General features: G+C 42.7%; 1 protein-coding gene across 1 annotated transcript in view; it reads right to left on the bottom strand.

Annotated features, from left to right (window-relative positions):
* The window catches only part of CELSR1 (cadherin EGF LAG seven-pass G-type receptor 1), a 166,324-nt gene that overhangs the window by 64,850 nt on the left and 79,426 nt on the right, over positions 1-22,048 (bottom strand). The window contains exons 4-6 of the mRNA XM_058023300.1: positions 11,157-11,379; positions 6,749-6,864; positions 4,014-4,102 (exon numbers count right to left, since the gene is read on the bottom strand). Coding sequence (XP_057879283.1) covers positions 4,014-4,102; positions 6,749-6,864; positions 11,157-11,379 — 428 coding nt within the window. The remainder of the gene's footprint in view (positions 1-4,013; positions 4,103-6,748; positions 6,865-11,156; positions 11,380-22,048) is intronic.

Here is a 22,048-nt window from a genome sequence, read left to right as displayed (position 1 = left end):
GACAGTTCATATAATGCCATTGCTACTGAGCATCATCACCATCAAACACGGGTGTGCTCCTATTCCAAACAAGTACCAGCACAACTAAACCTGGTCACTGTGACTCATGCTGCAGGCTCAGGACAGCCAAAGGATGAGGACCAAACTCCATCAGAGGCTGACTATATTCTCATCACCTGGAGAGGAAGTACAGTACTGAGGCAAATAGGGCAGCTGACATTGCTGCTGCCCCTTACACCAGCTATCCTGTGGACAAGCAGCAGGCTGTTTCTACTATTTTAAAATCAGTTTTATTTACCAGGCTGAAATCTTCCCCCTCCTTCCACTTTTCCTTTCAAAATAACATTTTTAATTCAATTTCTTCTAAATTTCTTATCAATATATACCTCTTGAGAAAGCAGGTCATCCACAGATTACCTTTAATTCAATACCTCCCATTGATTTTAATGGCTGCAAGATCAGGACCCCACTAAATAATGTGTTTGAGCTATCAGAGTCAGCAAGTGGCTTTCCTGACTGTCTTCCCCCACTGTCAGCAAACATCTACAATGGCAAGTAACAGGTAAACTGATACCTTGCTACTGGGAAGCTGAAAAACTTCTAACACAGAACTGAAACCAGATAATGGTTATAAAACACTCCTAGTTCACTTCTGCTGTCTTATAACTTCTAATTCCTCCCCCTTGATGTCTTCCCTTCCAGAAATTCAATACAGAGCCAACACTTAGTACAAGTTCCATGTGCTTCCCTCAGGCACTTCTGCTGAACCCAGCTGGTTTCTTCCAATGAAGGGAGCATCCATTTCCATCACTACACAATAAATGAAATGACATTGCTTCCCTTCCTCTGATACAATCTGCTCCCTTACTGCATTGTTTTACAGTGCTGGCACATAGCAGGGTTGGTAAGAAAGCATCAAATACTTGAACTGACAGAGAACTGCTTTGATGCCTCTCTGTAAACACAGTGCAGCAAAACCAGCTCTGGACTTATCTTTTACTGATGAGGCTCCAGTGTTTGGCCCCACGTGGCAGGGGACCTTTTGATATTAGTTAATTCTATTAGCTAATTCTAAACAATCATTTTTCAACAACATTAAAGACAAACATTACCAAGCACATCACTTCTGAGCTAAGTACAGAAAATACTTTATAGGAGTCACTTCTACACTTGCTTCTCATTTCACTATGGTTATTAGCAAACTGACTTTGTGCAGGGTGACCTTGCATATTGCCAGGATGTGTCTATTAAGAAAAAAGCTGCTGCTGAAGTTTTTTAATGCAAGAAAGACAAATCAATAAATTGGATCTCTAGGGATATCTGTGATGATGATTATACATTTCCCACAGACAACACTGGCAAGAGATGTCTAAAAAGGAGCAAAGACCAGAAGCTCCCCAGGCAAAGAGCAGAATGGGAAAAGGGGGAGGAGCACCAAAGGGATGCTGGTGGAGGCAGCCCCTGTGGCCCTGCTGCCAGGAAAAGACAGAGGCAGACAGGAGGGAGGAGAAGGGCCTGAAGGTGAGCATCAAACATGAGCCAGAGACAGGGAGGAGGGAGACAGCTCAGGGGAGCTCTGCATGCTCAGAAAGGGTATGCATTGTCTGAGCAAAACAAAGGGGCTGTGTAGCCTTGGGATGATGAACTGACACTGCAGTAGGATTTTGGAAAGAGTGGAAGGATGCAGTACCTGCAAACTAATATGTGTGCATGATTTCATATTTCAAAACTCATGAGTTTTGGTACCCTGTTATTCAAACATCTCAACTGTGTCAAGTTTAGACACAGCATATCATTTATCTTGACACAACTCAAATCCCTAAACTGTCCCTGTCTTTTCAACCTCCTCACAGGAACTTTGCTTCTAGCTTTGTTAAAACATGAAGTAGCCAAGAAACTGCTGTACAAACAAATACCAGCTGAGGTGAAGGCTTAACCCTGGGGCAGGGTGTGGGGGCAGCCTGGTGGGCAGGGCTGCAGAGCTGCCTCCAGCTGTCCCTGCCCTGCTACACCCACTCCCTCTTCCACTGCTGGAGAGCTGGTGCAACATGTGCAATTCTCAGATGTGCTGGCAAGTGCTCAGAGCACACTGAACACATACTGGTGAGCATATCCTGCTGGTGCCATTTACTACTCAACGTTGTGAGCTCCCCCCTCCAGCCCAAATTTAACCATCCTGCAATAAATGCTGCTAAGGGGAAGGTGATGACCTCAGTCTCTCACACGGACAGCAAAGGGCACAGTGCAGCTCTCCACACAGTGACCCTGCTTTTCATCACTTTCATGTCACACAAGTGGCAAGGCAGTAAATCAGCAGTGTTTCCTGGTGTTTCCCTCTGCTCTCCCTCTCTGCCCTGAATTTTGTCCTGTTCAGTGGAGACTGGCTCATTTCACTTCAAAAAACTGGGGCAGAAGAAGAAAATGATGACAGGACACACATGTTAACAACGAGAAAACACCAGCTGCTAACATGGCTCACTACCAGTCTGCTTGAACCACAGCAAGCCCTGAAAATGAGGCAGGGGTTTATTTTTAACATCTGTGTCAGATCTCTTTGCCTTTTAAAGAGCGTTCCTCTGCTGCTCAGGCCCCTTATCTGCTCCTTGGCACTTCAGTGAGCTGGTCCAGCAGCTCTCCCTGCAGCTGTGCCCAGGAGCCTGAAAGCTGGAGTGTCCCTCCACTGCCTCAGCAAGTGCTGTGCACTCTGCCAGAGTAATCCTCTAACAAATATGCACACATGGAAACAGCAGAAGAGCTTCACAGTGTCCACAGATGTGTGCATAGAAACACAAGTTTCACTTCTATTTCTCTGGGCTCCAGATAGCAGAGAGTATATTGCATATATTAAGCACAAAACTTAATTAGGTTTAAAATTTTTTAAAAAATATAAAATACTAATAGAAAGCTTTTTACTACCTCAATAAAATATCCTTAGGCTAGGAGATCCTATCTAGGAGTCAAAATAAAATTTTAATCCTCCCATTCAAACTGCCACACAAACTGTGATGAAAGGATGCAGCACTGGGAAATAAAAAACTTGCTGATCATATTAATCCTCCATCTTCCATTCAGCTTCCTACACCAGTATCCTGTTTCCTTTTTAACAGCCAACAATGCCTCTCTATTTCCTTATGTGATTCCCCTAAAATTCTAGCATGTCAGACTTAAAAGCCATGCTTCTTAGTCACTAAATGAACTCTAATTTTTGTTATGGTTTATAGAAGATCTCTGACATCTACCTGTTAACAGTGACACTGTACACTCTAAAAGCCTGCTTTGTGGTTCACCATGAAATGGCTGCTCTGCACAGAGAGCCTGCAATGCTTTTAGTTTAGTCTGACTGACCCTGTGGCTGACCAAGTGGCAGCTGAGGGACAGGGACCACAGAGTCCACCCCTGAGTGCCATGGACTGCATGCAGTGGCAACTTTTGAGTTTCTCTTGTGTATCTTTTTATACAGCAGACAAAAAGTTACTAAGTAAGTGCTTTATTACTGAAAGCTGTGAACCTTTTAATAATATTTTCCAAACCAGAGAAGCTAGTGCTAGCTAAATTCATCATTTGACAAGAAAAGACAGCTATAGGAAAGAACTTTCTCTGCTGCAGAAAATTCTACACTAATGGTTGGTAGCTATTACACTGAAGGCTCCTGCATAGCACAATTTTTTTAACAAGATACAAGTGAATCAGTTGGTTTAGACACACTGACACTTGTAACAGCTTAAAAAACTGAAAATGAAAATAGTTCCAAGCACATGAAGGTTTCCCTAGGAGTACTTCTGAAAAAAAATATACTACATCTAGTTTTGCCTTCCTGGGCCAAAACCCAAACGTCCTATGAGAGAATTTTTGTCCCAGGCAAGGTAAGCAAGACCAGTACCATTTGTGCAGAGCTGTACCAAGGTGCCTGGTGAAACAAACACAATTCAGGTCACCTGCCTGTGTCAGGTCAGAGCTAGCTGCCCCTGCAGCCATATGAACAGCAGGGCCAGCAGCAGCACATCCAGCCTTACCTTGTTGTAGTACTGCACCTGCACCGAGTGCCACTGCCCGTCGCTGACCCCGCCCGCAATGAACGGCGCCACCGTCGTGGTCGTCTCCCCTGCAAAGACAGCCAGCAGGGAAAAGTGAGTCACCACCACTGCAAGGAGCACACAGAGACTCTCACTGGGCACAGGATGCAGCCACCTTGCTCCATCAGGGAGGAAACTGGGTTTGTCCTGCAAGACAATAAATACCCCCAGTTTTGTGGAGTCGCTCTGGTGCACAGAAACCAGCTTCTGGCACATCTGGGTGAATTATGTTGGTTTTTATCGTGCTTCTGCAAAGGGTGGTAGCAGATGAATTGGGTAGAAACAGCTATTGCTGAAGTGATCAACTGAGGGAGAGATGTACATTAATTTTTCTGCATTTTTGCCAAAAGCAGCCTTTGAAGTGTTTTTTAGTATGATGAGCCTTGTAAAGGGATATTTTGTCAGAGAAGGGAAGCTACTCCCTGTTAGAGATGAGAAAGTGAAATCCAAAAGTACTCTAGTATAAAACCCATGGGAACCTTGGGCTCAGCAAAACTTTACCAGTGATTATTGAAATTATTGGCAGCCTTTCAGTGTTTATATTTGAAAGTAAGACTTTGCCATTGCAATTGGAAAGCTAAAGCTTTTAAGCCAGGACAGAGTCAGCAGACCCAGCTCAGAAACCAGGCATATCTGTTTCGAGGTAGCAGCAAAATAAACATTCATGTTGAAAGTACATAATAGGCCTGGCACAGAGAAGGGATTGCTCCCTTTTCTTTTTCCTTTTTTTTTTTTTTAACAGTTGGAAAATTCTACATAACAAACCACAGGAAAAATAATTGCCCCTGTAAACGAACAAATCTCATAGTATTGTTGAGCTTAAAAATGTACTTTCAACTCTGTATTTGCAACAAACATCTAAGTCAAGTATTATTCTTGTGTTCCCTATTCTCCTTTAACTCCCATCCCATATGTTTCTGTGATTTAAACAATACATATTTCAGTTTAGCATGTATGACATCCTGCTGTGATGGTTTTTATAATTTAGTGATAAAATCTATACAAATAATTGAGCTTTCTATTCAGCTATCAAGTGTCTGCAAAAGGAAGATCGCTGTTCTGCAATCCTTTTGCTCTGTTTTCTGAGAAAAAGTTGTTGCGACATGTAACACAGTGAGATCAGGTGTCCAAAACTTGTACAGTTCATTAAAAGCCACTTAAAACTATAAAACATAAACCATTCTCCTTCCAAAGAAAATACCATTTGTAATGTGCAGGACCAGACCTGCTCTCAGGTGCAGCAGTGCAAATCTAAATTTAGTTTCATGTATCTTAAAGGAGTTCCTTCACATTTAAATGCATATAAGTGCAAGCAGAATTTATTTTTTTCCCAGTCATCCTCGGGGTACCTTCCAAGCAATTTGATTCAAGTTTAGACAGGTGAAGCAGAGCTGCAGAAGAAAGGACATCTCTCTGCAGCATGTTATTTCCTTACACTAATCCATTCAGAAACCTGCCTTAAAATCTAATTTGGACAACTTTGAGGTAATAAAGGGGAAATGTAACTGGATACCTTCAACCCAACGGGCCCACTATGCACTCAGCATTGCTGGTAAATCAATGGGGTCACACAGGATTTACCATGGGGTCTGAGGGCAGCAGCCATCACTGGTGATGAGTGTGCAACACCAATGCAGGCTGTGCTTCTGCCTCTATGGCTTTACTGCTTGCAGTGTCTCACTTGCCACAAAAATAAAAATGACTGGAGCCCACATGTCTGTCTGAATATGGATAATGGGAAATAGCAGGATTATTTCCTGAACTATGTGCCCAATACAGTGGCACAAACATCACAAACTTGACCTACACATAACTCCACTTGACTTCCAGGACAACAGCCATTTCCAGATATTTGTTTTAGTTTCAGTAGAAAAATAGCTTAAACCTGTGACAACCAGAGTTTGTCTGCACTACTGAGATTTCATTAAGTCACCAAAGCCTTGCCACCAAAAGTACAGATCTGTTTCTGGGCATATGTCCTGCCTGAACTTTGCTTGTCAGCCCTCCCCTCTCTCTTCTCCTACAAGCACCAAAGACACTGGCTCAGTCCTAGTGCAGAAAGCAGCCAAAGCTGCCACTTGCTGCTTCCTGGCCCACTGTAGCAATAAGCATGCAGTTCTTCTCAATTAGTAGTTCTCTTCAATTCGTTGTTTTTTATGGCTTCTTCTAAGAGGATGTGCTTCTCCAGGGCAGAAATGCATTCTAGAGACAGCATTGCTCCTCCCCAATCCCTAATGAATGGCAGGCCATTTTCACTTCTGCTAGCTTTTCCTTTGGCTTGCATTGATTTTTAAGATAACATTTATGCACCTCTGATGGTGTAGTATAAACACACAACATTTATCACAGTATGATAAAATGAAGTCTCATTTAAATTTAAGCAAACATTGGCTTGGAGGCCAACATTCAGGCTAGTGCCAATCTTTTATAGTAGTCATAAACTCTGGCTTTTATAACTGATATGTTGACAAGCTCCTGCCTACGACAGTGAGAGCAATCACCACAAACCGCTACAATCTGGAGTACGCCCGGCATCACTTGTTTACTGTGAAATGTCAGCCAGTAAATTAATGAGGCAGCAAATACCCATATAAAATCACTGAAGTGCATTTCCAAATGGCTTGAGAGGATCTCCTGACTTCAAGGAGGAATGCTGGACTCAAGTGAAAGCTCACCTGCAGAGAAGGTGAGCTGGATCTGCTCCTCGATGATCTCCAAGGCAATGAAGTCGTGCTTCTCGTTGAAACGCCCATTGTAGAGGAGGAGAGCGTTCCTCTCCCTGGTTGCAAACCTAGAACACAGAGACATGGAGTTAGCTTGTGCTTAACAGCTCATGGATTAAAGACTGATGGTCAAGTCACCCGGAAGAAAGAAGGCATTGTGTTTAGCAGATAAACAAGCCTTTGAATCAATCTGCAGACAGAAAATTATAAAACTGAGGAGTCAGCCGCAGGATAAATCTACTCTTTCACAATCAACAAGGCAAGCAGATGGAAATTACAGAAATCTACTCTGCAGAGATCTGCTGACCCTCACGAGGGCTAAAATTAGGCAGACACAAGATGCAGCAGCAGTATCTGACACTCACTAAACAGTAGCACTTACTACACTCTGCAAATAGTGTGACAGCTAGAAAGCATTTTCACTTCAAAGGGGGATCCTTGCTTGCTGTCTAAATGCTACAGTGTCCTGGGACAGTCATCAACTGACTAAAAAAGCCTGATGGAGGAGTAAGGGGAAAGATAAGAGTTACTTTAATAATGCCATGTGGAAAATCAGAATTAGTCAAACAACAGGTCAGTCAATTGGAAGAAGGAAAATGAACACTCAAATGATTTCACTAGATCAGGTGCATTTGGATTTTGTTTATCTTGTGCTACTAATATCGGATGTATCTTTCTTGCAGAAAAAGGGGAAACCCCACTTTTAAAAAAGCCTATTTTTTTATGTCAGCACAGACCATTTTTAAAAAATTTCTGCTCGTTGTGAGTATTTTATATTTTTTAATTGAATTCTCTTATCTCTGGAGAGTTGCACACAGCTTTCATCTACTCAGAAATGCAAAAAAAATATTACACTTTACATAAACATTTTTACAAATATTAATATTAGATAAAGAGAGAAAAAGAGAGAAACCATGGGAATTTCTTGTGTTTCCCAATGGCAATTTAGTCTGATTTTGTATCTTGAACTTCAGGAAATATGCCTGATTTAAATTAACCCATTTTCCTACAAATGAATGAAATACTGAACACAGCTAATGAAATGAAATCTGTCTTCCACAGACAGAAGAAGTGACTCTTGTGCCTGTCATATCATGTCTAATGGCAAGACTCTCACGTGATGCAGCAAACCCTGCATTTCAGAGAATGGGAATGAAGCAGTATTTTAGAATACTAAGGTTGGCATTTGAAAGAAAAGGTTCCAAAGATAAAGAATAATTTTTACCAGAAGTTGTTTGTCAGACATATGTATGCTGTGGATCCCACTGAGTAGAGACCTTTCAGAGTTTGAGCTACATGGAAATGGGAAATTTTATTCATATATTTTTTAATGTTTTTGAAGGATAATGAATTGTTCTGGTTCAAAAAACAGAAGTCACAGATTTGATATTTCCTGTAAAATTCAAATTTCAAAGAATATGCTTTATAGTCCATAAAAATATTGATTAATGTTTTGATATACATATTTATTTCTATTTTTATCATAGTATAATGGTATACAAATAAAATGCAAACTAAATTAATTACAACAATATCATTGAAATATACCAATATTATCAAAACATGGATTTAATTTTCACTTTTCACCATCAAACATTCCATCCAAAGGAACACAGTTCCTGTAAAACATTTCCCAAGACTATTTTTTCATGGATAACTGCTTCATCCAAATGTTTTGATTACATCTGTGCAGAATAATGCTGGTGCTGCCTCTTCAGTGGGCAGGAAGATTTAGTCTGGCAGCAATAACAGGAAGCTTAGTTCTTTTTGAATATATTTTCTCATATTCTTACAATTTCCTACATTAATTTTAAGTATGAAACCATTATTTATTACACTAATACATTATTAAGCCATTTTGTACATCTCTTTATCTGTGCTCAGTTTCACTCTTTGCCACTAGTCAAAAGCAACTTTTATATTATACTTGTTAAAAGCACTACTGCTTTTGAACTTGCCTGGTTGTGACCCACCAGCTGGGGGAAAAATGCTGCTTTTTAATAGAAAGGATATGTTTCATTTCATGACACAGGAAACAAAATACTCTCTTTCTTACAGAATTTTGCATAAATAATGAGAAAACCTCTCCACTAACAGTGTCTCTTGAGTGAAGGAGTAGTAAATGTTGGAATTAAGCAAGGGAGGTACATAATATTGGGAGCAGAAAGACATGCATGGTCAGTAAGCTAAATACTTAAAAAGACATTTTAGTTATGAGACTGGACAAGGCAAATATTCTACTCTTTGCTAGGAGTGGGTCATTGAGGCTGAGGGAAGCTGGACTCCTAGGGATTTTACAAATGCTTCCAAATCACAAAACATGTAATGGTAAATCATCATCGTTAGCAGTCAAACTGCTAAATCTTGCAGGTCCTCACATGATGTTTTCCTCCTCCACTGAAGGATTAATAAAAGCCAAAGAAATAGCTAGTGTAAATAAAAGTGAACTTCAGGTATGAAAAGCTAAACGTGTGGCCATTCCAGGCAGTGGGGGGTGAACCTCATAATGGCCTAGAATTCTTATAGTCACACCAAATGGAGTAGGCAGTGCTTAGCTCATGACTAAACAAGCCATTGTGGTTCTAAAGATGGTGAAGAAGCCCTGGTGCAAGGACTACCCTTGTACAGTACTTTGCTATTTCTCAATAACCCCTACACAGGGCATTTGAGTAATTTTAACTTAAAGCACCCTAAACGTCAAAGCTCTCTTTCCTAAAGCCTGAAAAATGACACCTCATGGCTGAGGGGACAAGTCAAGGGTAGTGCAGGCAATTCAAGCTGGCAGCCAGCCCAGACTGCACCTTTGTTTGCTCACTGTGGGTCTGACAAATCTAACAGAGCCTTTTGCTCCTTGGTTTTTCTGTGCACTTAGACCTGATGCTCTAAAACAATCTTCACAGGCACAGCTCTCCCTTGCCTTGGCTTGTGTGCAAACCACATCTGTGCTTTCTGATTTAACCAAAATTTCAAGATTCCATAAAATTTTGACTTTAGGATTAAGGCAGATGAAACATAAATGGTAGAAATCATAAAATGATAGTTTGCATTGGAAGGGACCATAAAGACCATCCAGTCCCAGCCCCCTGCCATGGGCAGGAACAGCTGCCACTAGACCAGGTTGCTCCAAGTCCCATCCAGCCTGGCCTTGAACATTTACAAGGATGGGACATTACTTATTTCTATTAACCAAAGTATTTACATGGGGGGGTCTCTCTGGGATCTTACCTCAGGAAAGTAAACTATGCTAAAGAACAGTACTGAAAAACATGCTGTAAAAAACTGACCTGGCTCCTGACAGATATGAAACACCAGGTAATGGCTGGGTGCTGGAGGAGACATGAGCCTGAAGCCTGTCTGACCTCCCTGAGCACTTTCTCTGGGCAGATACACACACAGCTCTGCCCTTGCAGCTGTTGCTGTACCTATCAAAAAATCCCCAGCTCTGCTCTTTGGGGTCAATAACACATTTTGTGTTGTTTACTCAGTCAGCTGTGAGGGAAAACCAAAAGTCAATCCTGCCCAGCTAAACCATGGGAGAGCTGCAAACCCAGCCCTTCCCCAGAGAAGAGGCATCTGTGCACCTGGAGCTCTGGCTCCACACCAAGCCCTATGAGCCATGAAGTCTTCTCCAGAAGGGGGGGGGTTTCCCTGGTGAGGGAGAGCCCTTGCCCATGGCTGTGGCAGCTATCATTTCTCCTCCTTGCCTACCTGAGCACCCCCAGGGCAAAAGTGAGAGCCCAGAAGAAAACTGTCCAACATGTGGATGTTGGGGCAGGTGGGATGGGGATAAGACTAGTGCCTGGAAGCTGGGACCAGAAGCAGGACCTGGGTGTGAAGGCCAGAAGGAGCTAAGTGAGGAGCTGGACCAGTTGGGGTTGTCCCAAAGCAAGAACCTGAGAAGGATCAGACTGTGCTCAGCCATGGCCTGACATGCCCAGGTCCTCTCACAGGTGGGGAAACTGGAGATGGGAAGAGTGCTCACAAACAAGGAGCACAAATGGTTTGGTTCTGAAGCTGGGCTGAAGGTCAGGAAGCCAAAGGCCCAGACAGTACAGGTGTCAAGCCCAACATTCACCCCAGCACTGCTGCAGCTCAAGGCTGGTGATGGGTGGCCAGAGTGGTCCTGGTATCTCTTCTCCCTGCTCCAACAGGGAAGGTCGTGAGTCAGCGACAGAGAAACATGCACAGCAAGGCAGAAAATCAAATCTTTCAAATAACGTGCCCTGCTCACAGGAGTCACTGTCAGACATCCCTGCAGTGACCTTCAGGGGCAGCTCTTTGGTGGCCACCAGTACATGACAAACAGTCCCAAGCTGAGTGAGAAGCCGCCAGCCCCAGAACCCTTCCCGCTGGGACTCACATGAGGGAGACGGTGAAGTGGAAGCGCTGCCGCAGCCCCTTGAAGGTGATGAAGGACTGAGGGGGGAAGCTCCTGGTGGTCATCTCGCAGTAGGGCCGCTCGTACTCGCCGGGGGGGCACTCGCACTTGAAGCCCCCGATGAGCAGGTTCACGCAGGTGCCCCCGTTCTTGCACACGCCCGGCGCGCAGCGGCCGGAGCGCGCGTTCACCTCGCACGACTCTCCTGCAACGGGAAATGCACACGTCAGGGAAGGGGGCACCTCAGCCCAGCACCAAGCCGAGACACTCAGCTACCCAAGGGGTTCTGCTGCAGGTCAAGCTGCTTCCAAACTTTTGCACCTGATTCCCCAAGCAAGTGAGGTACAAGCCTGTGATTGCTGGGGGTAAGAATGCTGCATCTGCCTCAGAATGCAGAATTTTCAGAGGTGTGTTGAATGTGATTTGCTGAGCAATCCTCTTGCAAATATCCAACAACATTGGCCTATGGTTTTCAGATTCCTTGGCTGCTTCCAAACTGAGTGACAAATACAGACCTGGTGACAGATCTAGATGGGAGGAGGTAAAACCCTGCACATTCTCTGTCAACCAAAATATGTGGAAATTGTTTTGGTGTGTCACTATAGTTGGAAATTGTGTAAAACAGATAAATGGTTTCACTTTGTCTCAAATGGGATTTGGCTTTGCTGCCCATGGTGGCAGCAGGACATGGCTGAGCTCATGACAAAGCTCTCAAAATGTCTATAGTAACAACAAGCAGGATACAGATGACAGAGAGATTGCTTCCACCTTTTCCCACACATGCATCCTGAAGGTGATGACAATTTTCTGAACCCTTTGGAGAAGGGCATGTTAACTCTCCATAGAAGTTATGGATTCTGTGTGCCACTTGCTAAGTTTTTTCATCCCTAAATAATTTATCTTTATTCATCCCCAAAGCATGTAGTAGGATGTGTTAAATACAACAGGAAAGAATGCAGTGTCTTGCTTTGTATGTATGCCATGGGTTTCTGTCCTGTGCTTGCTCCAAATCTGAGAATGAATTCCAATTAACAACAAAAAAGTACAGAGGATATTAATTTTAAAATATCTGCTGGGGCTGGGACAAAAGCAGCTGCTGGATTGTCGTTGCACAGAAAGCCAAACCCTCTGTGAGAGTTAATTAGTTAACATTGGTGTTTTGACATGTGTATTCTTATGGTATGTTCACATCCCACATGTAAAACTGTTCAGAGAAACTGGAGGTGGCATATACAGTTGAATTGAACCCAGTAATGGTGCCTGACAATTAAATGTAGAAAGATACTACTTAACACAGCCAGCTGAAGGAATACATTTCTAACACTTCAGTGTTTGCATCACCACTGCCACCAGATGATACAATTACATTGGGACAGGCTCTTTACAGTGCTCAGCAATAGGACAAGGGGCAACAGGCACAGACTGAAAGGCAGGAAATTCCATCTGAGAATGAGGAAAACCTTCTGTCCTTTGAGGATGACAGAGCACTGGAATGGGCTCCCCAGAGAGGCTGTGGAGTCTCTTTTGGTGGAGATATTCAAAACCCATCTGGACGTGATCTTGTGCAACTTGCTGTGTGTGACCCTGCTTTGGCAGGAGGAGCAGAGACCCCTTCCAACCCTGACCATTCTGTGGTCCTGTGATTGATCCAAGCACAGTTAAAACAGTGAAAACACATTCCTGCAGGAAAGTAAAAGCAGCAGGAGCTGTGGGCAGTGACTCATTAACAAAGGCAAATTTAAATGGAAAGTTTTGTTCCATTTAGTGCTCCACAGCCCAGCTCCCACAGGTTCCCACGCCAAAGCTGCTCACACTGGGAGGCTGAAGGCAGCAGTGCAGTGCACCCAGAGCTGGGGCTGCAGCTCCCTTCTGTGCCAGGCTGCAAATGCCATGGTTTGCAGCTGGCTTAGCCCCTGCCCCAAGGGCAGTGATCTCTGAGATAAGGTGAGGTGGGCAGCTTTGTGGTTTTGGCTCTCTGGCTTTGCTGCCTTTTTCTTCTTGCATCAGCATCACTTGCCTTTCAGACCAGGTATGGCTTAAGCTGGCAAAATGCAGGAGCAAACACAAGGCTGCTGTGATCAGGAGCCAGGCACACCCCAGCCAGGTGGGGCCAGCTCTGGGGGATGGACCTGCTCTGTGCATTACTCTGAACTAATAACCCACACAGCCTTGAGCCCAAGCCTGTGCTTAGAGCTTCTCCTGTTCAGCACTCATGTTCCTATATTCTCACTTTAATATATTAACTGAAATGCTGTGAAAATCACTTGATAAATATTTTCCTGTTTCCATTGATGAGCTCTACATATTGGGCAAGATTATGTGAATACACTTTCCTTAATATTTTTAAACACTCTATAATGTGTTTCTTTTGGAAAAAAAATGTATATATCATCCAAGATATCCCTCAGTATACAGGATATGGTGCACACATGCATCAGATGTTTTAAGAGGACACTACAGCAAGCATTTGTTGATGAACCACTAAATAAACACAGCCCTTATACACATATCTTGTGTACCAAAACTCTCAAAAAAGTAGAAAAGCAAAATTCCTACAGAAAGAAAAAACAGAGGTTTGTTGCTTTAAAAAAAGTAGTAGGATATTTTGTGAAATAACTCCCTGACTCACAGAAGAATGTAATCTTCAAGGCTTTCTGGGAACAGAATGATGTATTTTGTAAAAGCAAATAACACGGAGGCTTGAATACACAGAGAGAAAAAGGGTGAGCTAAAAGGAGAGATTCCTGGCATTGCAGCATGCTGTGGAAATGCCATGGCAATACAGAGGTGAAATATAAAAGCCTAAGCTGGAAGTCATTGATGGTTCTGTATTAATTCTGTGATATAACAAGAATATATAGACTGTTTGTTTAGATACCTATACAGGCATAGAACTATTTAAGAGAAAAGCCTACAGAAAAGTTATATTGTATTGTTTTTATTACTTCTTTTCATTATGATGTGTAAAGAAGTAAATTAAAATAATATACTTCAAGATTCTTTGTCCCATATTTATTTGGTTGTAGCATCATGGATGTCCCAGTTACTAAAATTATTCTGAATTCTCTTAAGTCTGTAATGTAAATGAGAATTGCATTTGATGCATATTCTTTGATGTTGAATTTTCATATTTTATGTGTATTTACCAAAACATATTAAAGTAGTGGTTTTGAAATCTCAACAGTAAATGCAAGGTGTCACTGTGCTTTGAGGCACAAAGGTTACCAAAAAACCTTTTGTATTTTAAACTTAAAAACCTTTATTACCCTTTTCTCCAAAAGTGCGTGGAATTATTTAGAAACAGAGTATTTTTGCCTTTTGGAGTAGCCATCTTAGCAAGGATTGGACGCACTGCTTTGATCAGGACTGGCAACAGAAGGTACCTTTGTGTCACCCTTGGGTTTGCCACTTCCCAGGGCAGCCACCTCCCCTCGGACACAGCACTGTCCCACAGCTCTGCCCTGCAGGAGTTTTGAGGCACAGCCTAAAAACCATCCTCAGAATTAGAACCAAAGCCTGCATGGACTTGAAGGAAGAGCTGGCTGCTGGCTGGAGCCAGAAGGGCCTGAGGGAAGAGCTGCTTGAGGAGCAGGGGAGGAAGGAGCTGCCTGTGCCAGCCCTGGCAATGAAAAGCGCCTGTGTGCCTGCTTGCAGCGCAAGGTCGGAGGGCTGGCACGTGCCATCAAAAGGGTGGCCTTACAGTCTGCTAGGAAAAAATAGCACAGAAGGGGGAGAGCTGCTGTGCAGTGAGGGTCTGGAGGGGCTGGGGTGATAAAAGCACAGCCCAAATAGCTGTCACACACAGCCTGGGGTCAGTCTGTGAGACTGGGGATGGCGGCATGGCTCAGCCACTCACCCAGCCTGTGAAACCCTCCTTTGCTCCTCACAGCATATCCTTGGCTAATATAATTTCATTTTTCACACTGGCTTGCATTTTAGGAATCACTGAACAAACCAGTTACACATCACAGCTCTGTGGGATCCAAGCAGGGGATGTGAAGCTCAGCCCCTCCAGCTGCTGAAGCTAAAGCACGCACTCTCAGATAACACGGGCTGTGGCTGCCTGTTATCTGCCAGCAGATTCCTGACCTTTGAAAAAATTCTGCATTGCCAGAAAATGATTTACTGTGACATGCCAGTAGCTGAACTTATAGCCTCCCAATTAATACTGATGCCTTTTAAAGCTACTTGTGGCTTTTCTGCAGCCCTTTATGTAGCGCTTCCTGGTTTTAAGCCCTTGAGATCAAAATGTCATAGTTGCTTTGGACACTGCAAACTACTCACAAACATCCTATCTTCAATAAATACCTATCCTCTTCAATTTTAGGACTAACGTTATAAAGATGTTAGTCATAAAGTTCCTGTTAAGTTTATGTAAGTGAGGACACCATGATAGCAGGTGCAAAATAACAAGAGCAGGCAAATACAAAGGCTGGCTAGATTTGGTCTTTCTCTGACCAATTCCAAATAAAGTAATGAAAGTTTAACTAATAAACAATAAATGGTGATGAAAAAAGTGAAAAGAAATAAAAATAAGCTGTCTTAAAACTGAGACAATAATCTCATAATTGGAAATGCCTTGTGAGCTGAACATTGTAGGTTTCAGGCAACACACTGGTGTGCATCAATGAGCTGGTCTGTGCAGAAATCTGCAAAAATTGTGGTTTTCCTGATGAGTTGTTTGACTTTACAACAACAATGTAAAATGTTTGAAAGCTTGCTGGAAACAAGATGATGGCATCCAAATACATACAGAATTCCTCTTCACATCAGTTTACTGCAGTGTGTTTCACCAATACACTCATTTAGGGACTAGTCCTCACATTTTTTTACTATTCTCTGATTGTATTCAACTGAAACAGTACATTAAATATACATTTACATGAAGCGGCAAATTTGCACTGATGTTCTGTTTTCATAAGTTTCCCTGGACAAATGAATTTTTTACTCACTGTCTGTAATTGTTTGAACTGATTCTTTTCTCCTTTCCTCATCCTGCCACTCGCTCTAGACACGTATTCGTTTTCTCTATGCTTATAGTTGCTTTGCCAGAAAAAAGGAAAGGAGAATCCATAATAATTAAGGCAAAAGGAGAAACAACAAGAAATAGAACAACTAAATTCTTAAAACAATTCCTATTGACCGTTTGCCCTAATAAAGAACCAACTACATTAAAAATGCATTTGCTGTCTTGCACATTATGGGAAATCAATCCTCCTTTTCCTCTAGTAATTAAAGCACTACTAACCTTACATGACAATTGGCACCAAAGCAATCAGTGCACTAAGAAATAAGAAGGTTGTTAAAAACAAATTAGCTGCAGAATCAGCTTGGAAATCTCCACTGGGACAAGAGATAGAGGATCCTGTGCTTTGGGGGTGGTTTCACCACAGTTCAGAGAGTGAGAGTTACCACAGTCCCCTCCTTTCCCCAAGCACACTGCAGTTTCCTCCCCCTCCCTTGTGCAGGCATTCATGTAATCCTGCAGCTGACTGATCTGTAGAGCTAAGATGGCAAAACACCATTCATTTCTTTATTGAAGCGTTAGTGATCTTCAGATTAAGACCCTTCTAGAACTGATGGGATGAATAGCACAGCAAGCACATGGGCAGGAGGCAGGACCATGCACCCAGGAATTCTTAGAAAGGTTTAATTGTTATGGAAATGCAACTTTGAGCCATTTTAGATGGCTCATGTGTGAGTCCAGTGGCTCAATGCTTGCCTTAGGAGAACTGAATCAACATCTCCAGTAGATACCCACCTCTCTCCACTGATTGTACATGGATGTACTGCAGGAAAATTTGCCTAAAACATAGGTGCAATTCAAATCATAAAAATTAGCACTGGATTTTGTCCATAAAGGGAAATTCATGACTTGATAAAGGGAAATTCATGGGGAATCCATGCCCATAAAGGGAAATTCAGTGGCTCTGTGGTGCATGAGTCTGCCCTCAGAACCTACTGGGAGGTCAGCTTTACCTCCCAGCAAACTGGCAGCAAATGCCAATTACCAATGAAAAGTGACACAAACAAACAAACAAACAAACAAACAAACAAACAAACAAACAAACTTCTACTGGGTTTATGAGAGAAGTTAGAGAGCAGCTACCCAGAAACATTAGCCAGCTTATTCTGAATGATGGAGAAACTGGATCAAATAGAAGGTAGAAGCCACTGGTTTACCAGTGTGACAGAGATTAATTAGGGGACAACAAAATTCAGGTACCATTTTCCATGAGTGACTCAGAAGTGTTATTTGAGTAACAGACATAAAATCTGGGTTCCTTAGAAACCAAGGGCCAAACTCCTACTGCTACTTCAGAGAGGCCATGCAGACTCCATGTTATTGACACTGATGGGCATGACTTTGTGAGGTTTCTAAATGACACTGCTACTAAACCTTTCAACTTGAAAATACATTTTGGTCTTTTCTTTTACACATTTGTTTATGTTTTTAGAACTGGGAGTGATCTAGGTTAATTAAAATTATCCCAAATCCTCTTATAGGGAGAAACAGCAGCTTAAGGTCTATTTTAGAGTTTCCCTCCTTTCTTTTGTTTTCTGCTTCCTTTGATGCTTTCTGACTTATAAAGTCATATTATAAGAAACAGGTTAAAGTAAAATAATACAAAAATACCTACATAGACCTACTCCACACATACACACTCAAACTGCTGACTTGCAGTGACAGCTTTCCTGCAGAATTTCAGTTGCTAACCATTCCAGATTTCATATTATGTATTTACAGGAGAATAACCTGACCTTATAACACTAAGCAAAGTAACAGCAAAAACATTCCTGTCACACTATGCACATAGCTTGCCAAGCAGTTCTCTGAGGTGATATGTAGAAATGATTCTATAATAAGATACTGTAGAAATCAGCCTTTTATCTCTGATCTGCTTTAGGTTTTCCGTGGGCATAAGCACTAAGCTCTGAGCTGGTGGGAAAAAACTGTGCAGATACCACTGCTCTTTTGGATACAAACACATATCTCTCATACATCTCCTTTACCATCACACTTCTCCCTTCCCTGTGCTTCCATAAAGTTCCCCCCCAAGTTATCCCTGATAACTCACAATTCAGATTTTCAGAAATCCTAAGACTCAGCTAAATAAGTGTCCTAAGATTTTTAATAACGAGATGCTTTAAAAATAATAAATGTGAGAGACTTTTTACTTCATTTTATTTGCCTCTGAAGCTGTGGGTGTCATCTGCTGGCCCCAAGGTAGATGAGAGCTCTTGGTGGTCAAATTCCAGCCCAAACTGTCTGTTCTGAGGGAACTCCTATTCTTACTCACACCTCAACAGGATGATGCTACCTGAGCCTTCCTAGTTCCTCTTCCCACCAGGGTCCTCAAGGAAAACCTCTGCACCCTGGCTGCTCTGAATTCCTGCAAGCTCCTGGGAGGAGAAGCAGGACCACCATGAAAATATCCCATGGGCCAAACAGGCAAGGGAGAGGCCAGGACCCCACTCTTCTTGCTGATCCTTCCCCACTGGAAACCAAGCTAAACTGTGTTTTACAAAAGCAAAAGCAGCCAAAGCAGGTCCCCATGTCTCAAGCTGCTCCAGGCTGTGCCCACTGGTGCAATGCACATGCAGAGCAGCCACTGCAACAGTGCCTGGCCCTTTCACAGCCCCAGACCAGGATCCCAGAGCAGCACCAGCCTGAGCAAAGATGCTCCATTTTCCCTGGACTCCTCCCCTTCTTCCCTGGTCACACAACAAAGCAAAACAAAAGACACCCTGCAGAGAAGGATGGATGGATGGATTGATGATTTGGGTTGTTTTGTGCTTTTGCATTTAAATGAGAAGGAATAATTGGGGGAGGTGGGAGGGAAAAGAAACAAGCCTGAGGAGGATTAGTGATATTTGGGGCACATCTGTTGGAGAAATGAATTAGTCTATGGATTCAGAAATTATGAGCATGTTCTCAAGAAGATATATGCTCAATGCTGCATGATCGCTGAACCTCACTCTCCTGTGCAATTTCCACCAGTGCCAGCAAGAACAGAGCATAGACAAAAGTCACAACTGAATACCTGTGTTCCCTCCCTTGTGTATTTGTTGAGGATTAAAAATTCCCAGGCATTAAGTTTCCACTCTATCTACACCAGGCAACTCACTTTTCACCTTCCAGCCATGAGGCCAGAACAGTGTAAGCACTAAAAGTGAAACCAAGATTTATCAGGAGTACTGTGATTTTTTTTTTCTGACAGCACCATGGTGATCAAGGAGCCAGATGCCACAGTAAAATATTCTCCATTTAAGAAAACACCCAATTCTGAAGCCCATCTTATGGTTTGGCAAAAGAAAAAGAGGCAACTCATGATTTTCCAGCCCACAGATTGGTGCCAATACCTCCAAAGGAAGCCCCAGAGGGTTGTTTTGCAGAGGTGGGGCACATGTTCAATGGCAAACTTATGAAAAGACACCTCTGTGTTAAACCTGGGCACTGGGTCCTGCAGTGGGCAGGGTGCACACAATGTCTCTGCTTTCCCCCTGCTGCCTGCTCCCACAGCACCAGACATAATCACCCCCAGGCTTCTGAGGAAATGCTGAGGAAAAGCACTTTTTTGGAAGGCTTTAGATGTGGTGGAGGAGAAAAACCCATAGAATCCCAGGATGATTTTGGTTGGAAAAGGCCTTTAGCATCCAAGCTTTTAGCCTGCCACACTTACTTAACAACAAAATTGGCCCTATGGAGTCCAGTGGGTAATTTCTTGACATCTTTGTCTTTATTCTTGGCTGACTTGACAATGGTTGCTAAGCTCTCTAAATTATTGAACCTTGTAAGGTGTCATCTCCTTCTGCATTTGGCCTGTAAGGTAAAGCTTTAGAGACCTTTTAGGTTCTGTCTCTCTCACAGAGCTAAATGCAGTACAAATCTACACATTACAAAAAAGAAATTCATAAAAATGTCCTGTTTTGTTGAACTCTGTGGCAGGTTTTACATGTAAGACAATTCATCATAATGCAAATTGCAGTGATTTGGTGTGAGATATGGTGATGAAGCAGTGCCTTTCAATAAAAGCCTAAGCTTTATCTCTGGATGTATTATCAGGGGGATAACATTATTATAGATGTCAAAGATAAACCTCAAACTAGATTATGCCATTGTGTCTGCAATTTACATTATTACTTGGAATAAATCTCTTCCTAAAAAATCCCACCTTAAAACTGGTGAAGAAGCTGGAGGTGTAAGAACAAAGCATCCCTTTGCATAACACACTCATTTACAGAAGAACATCCCATCCTCCATCTATTTTTAAGATGCACAATCACCCTCTACCTTTACTACAGATTCATCTGATATTATATTTTGTTTTCTCAGCTCCTCTGTGCCCCTTGATTCCTCTTCAGGAGTGTTACTTGAGGAGGGGCACATGGAGGGAGCCAAAGGCTGGAGTAGGCACCGTGGCTGGCAGGACAGATTCCCTTTGGGACACCCTTTGCAGGCTGATCCACATTTGCATCCCTGCACGCCTGCAGGCACCCCAGCATGGGAACCACCTGCCAGGCCTGGTTCTCACCTCCTTCCATGGGCAGCACTGGGGCAGAAGGAGGGCACAGGCTCATTGTGCTTCTGCTCACATGACAAGAAAGATTATTTCATCCCACAGAGTTGCAATTCTTCCTGGGCACCAAATGCCACCACCAAGACCATTAACTCCACAAGGCTGCTGTTCCACAGGCTGTTTGGGCCTCCCACTGGGCTTTTCAAAATACATTAAACTATTTATGTGAATGAGGAAAGCAAGCAAGGCGTGGCAGCAAGGGCAGGGGTGTGTGTGCAATAACATCTTTTATCAACAGGAACTCAGGAGCTGGAAACCCAGACACGCTTTCAGGCACCATCAGGCTTCCTCTGCTCACTTTGAGCCTGGTTTCCCTAAGCTGCTTTCCACAGAGATCACCAAAGGGTTGCAACTCCCAGTTCCTAAACTGGTGGGCAAGAGTAAAACTCTAGCACTTGTTTTTGATCAAGTTAGCATCTCAAAGCAATTCAAAAAGGCAACACATCTGCAAATAACTGCCCTCTGAAAGAAGAGGAAAAATGAAGGCTAAAGAATAAGCAGAAACGAAGATCAGTGTTGTCCTTTCAAGGGCAAACATTGCTCTTCTCTTTAGGAGAGTTCAGCCCTTATTTCACTAAAATCCCACTTAATTTTCTCCATGTAACTGTTACAGACAGGATGATTCAACTCACAGGAGACAGAACACAGAAGCCATCTCCCCGTGTCTCCAGCAGCCTGCTGGGACTGACAGCACAAGCAGCTAACTCTGCATGTCTCCACTAAAGGAGGGCTGGTGAGAGCCTGCTTTTTGTGTTTTCCATAAAATTAGAAGTTTTCACAGGAAAATCTCACTCTCCCATTTTCAGTGTAATCCAATGCTATGGTAAATATCATGGCAATTTAGAACCAGGCAGGCCCCAAATCAAACCATGCCCCTTCACACTCTAGGTGGTCCCAGAAGCTCTGGTGGAAAGAAGCGTAATGGCCAATTAGTGAGAATAACTGAAGATAAGCCATAAAATATTAATAACACAACAGAAAACCATGCTTAAAGTCAATCTTTAGTGAATGTTAGGAAGCTGGCAGTTCAGAGCTTTATATTTTATTTTATATGAGAATTATCAGCTTAAAAGAAAGGTATACTTAAGAGCAGTGTCTGTCTTCACTACTGTGAATTGTAGTTCAGTGGTTTAGCATCATGGGATAGGCAGAGCTGGAAAAACAATCTGATGCTGGTCAAATTCTCATTGTTATACATTGAAAGAAAATTCTGAAAAAAAAAACCAATCAAAATGCCCCTTTGCTTGTCAAATTAAAAGGATTAAGGTTAAAAATATAATCCTGTAATCTTAT

This window comes from Melospiza georgiana, chromosome 4 (genome assembly GCF_028018845.1).
Source record: "Melospiza georgiana isolate bMelGeo1 chromosome 4, bMelGeo1.pri, whole genome shotgun sequence".
Classification (NCBI taxonomy): Eukaryota; Metazoa; Chordata; class Aves; order Passeriformes; family Passerellidae; genus Melospiza; species Melospiza georgiana.
Note: the sequence above shows the minus strand (reverse complement) of the source record. Positions and strands in the feature narration are given on the sequence as shown.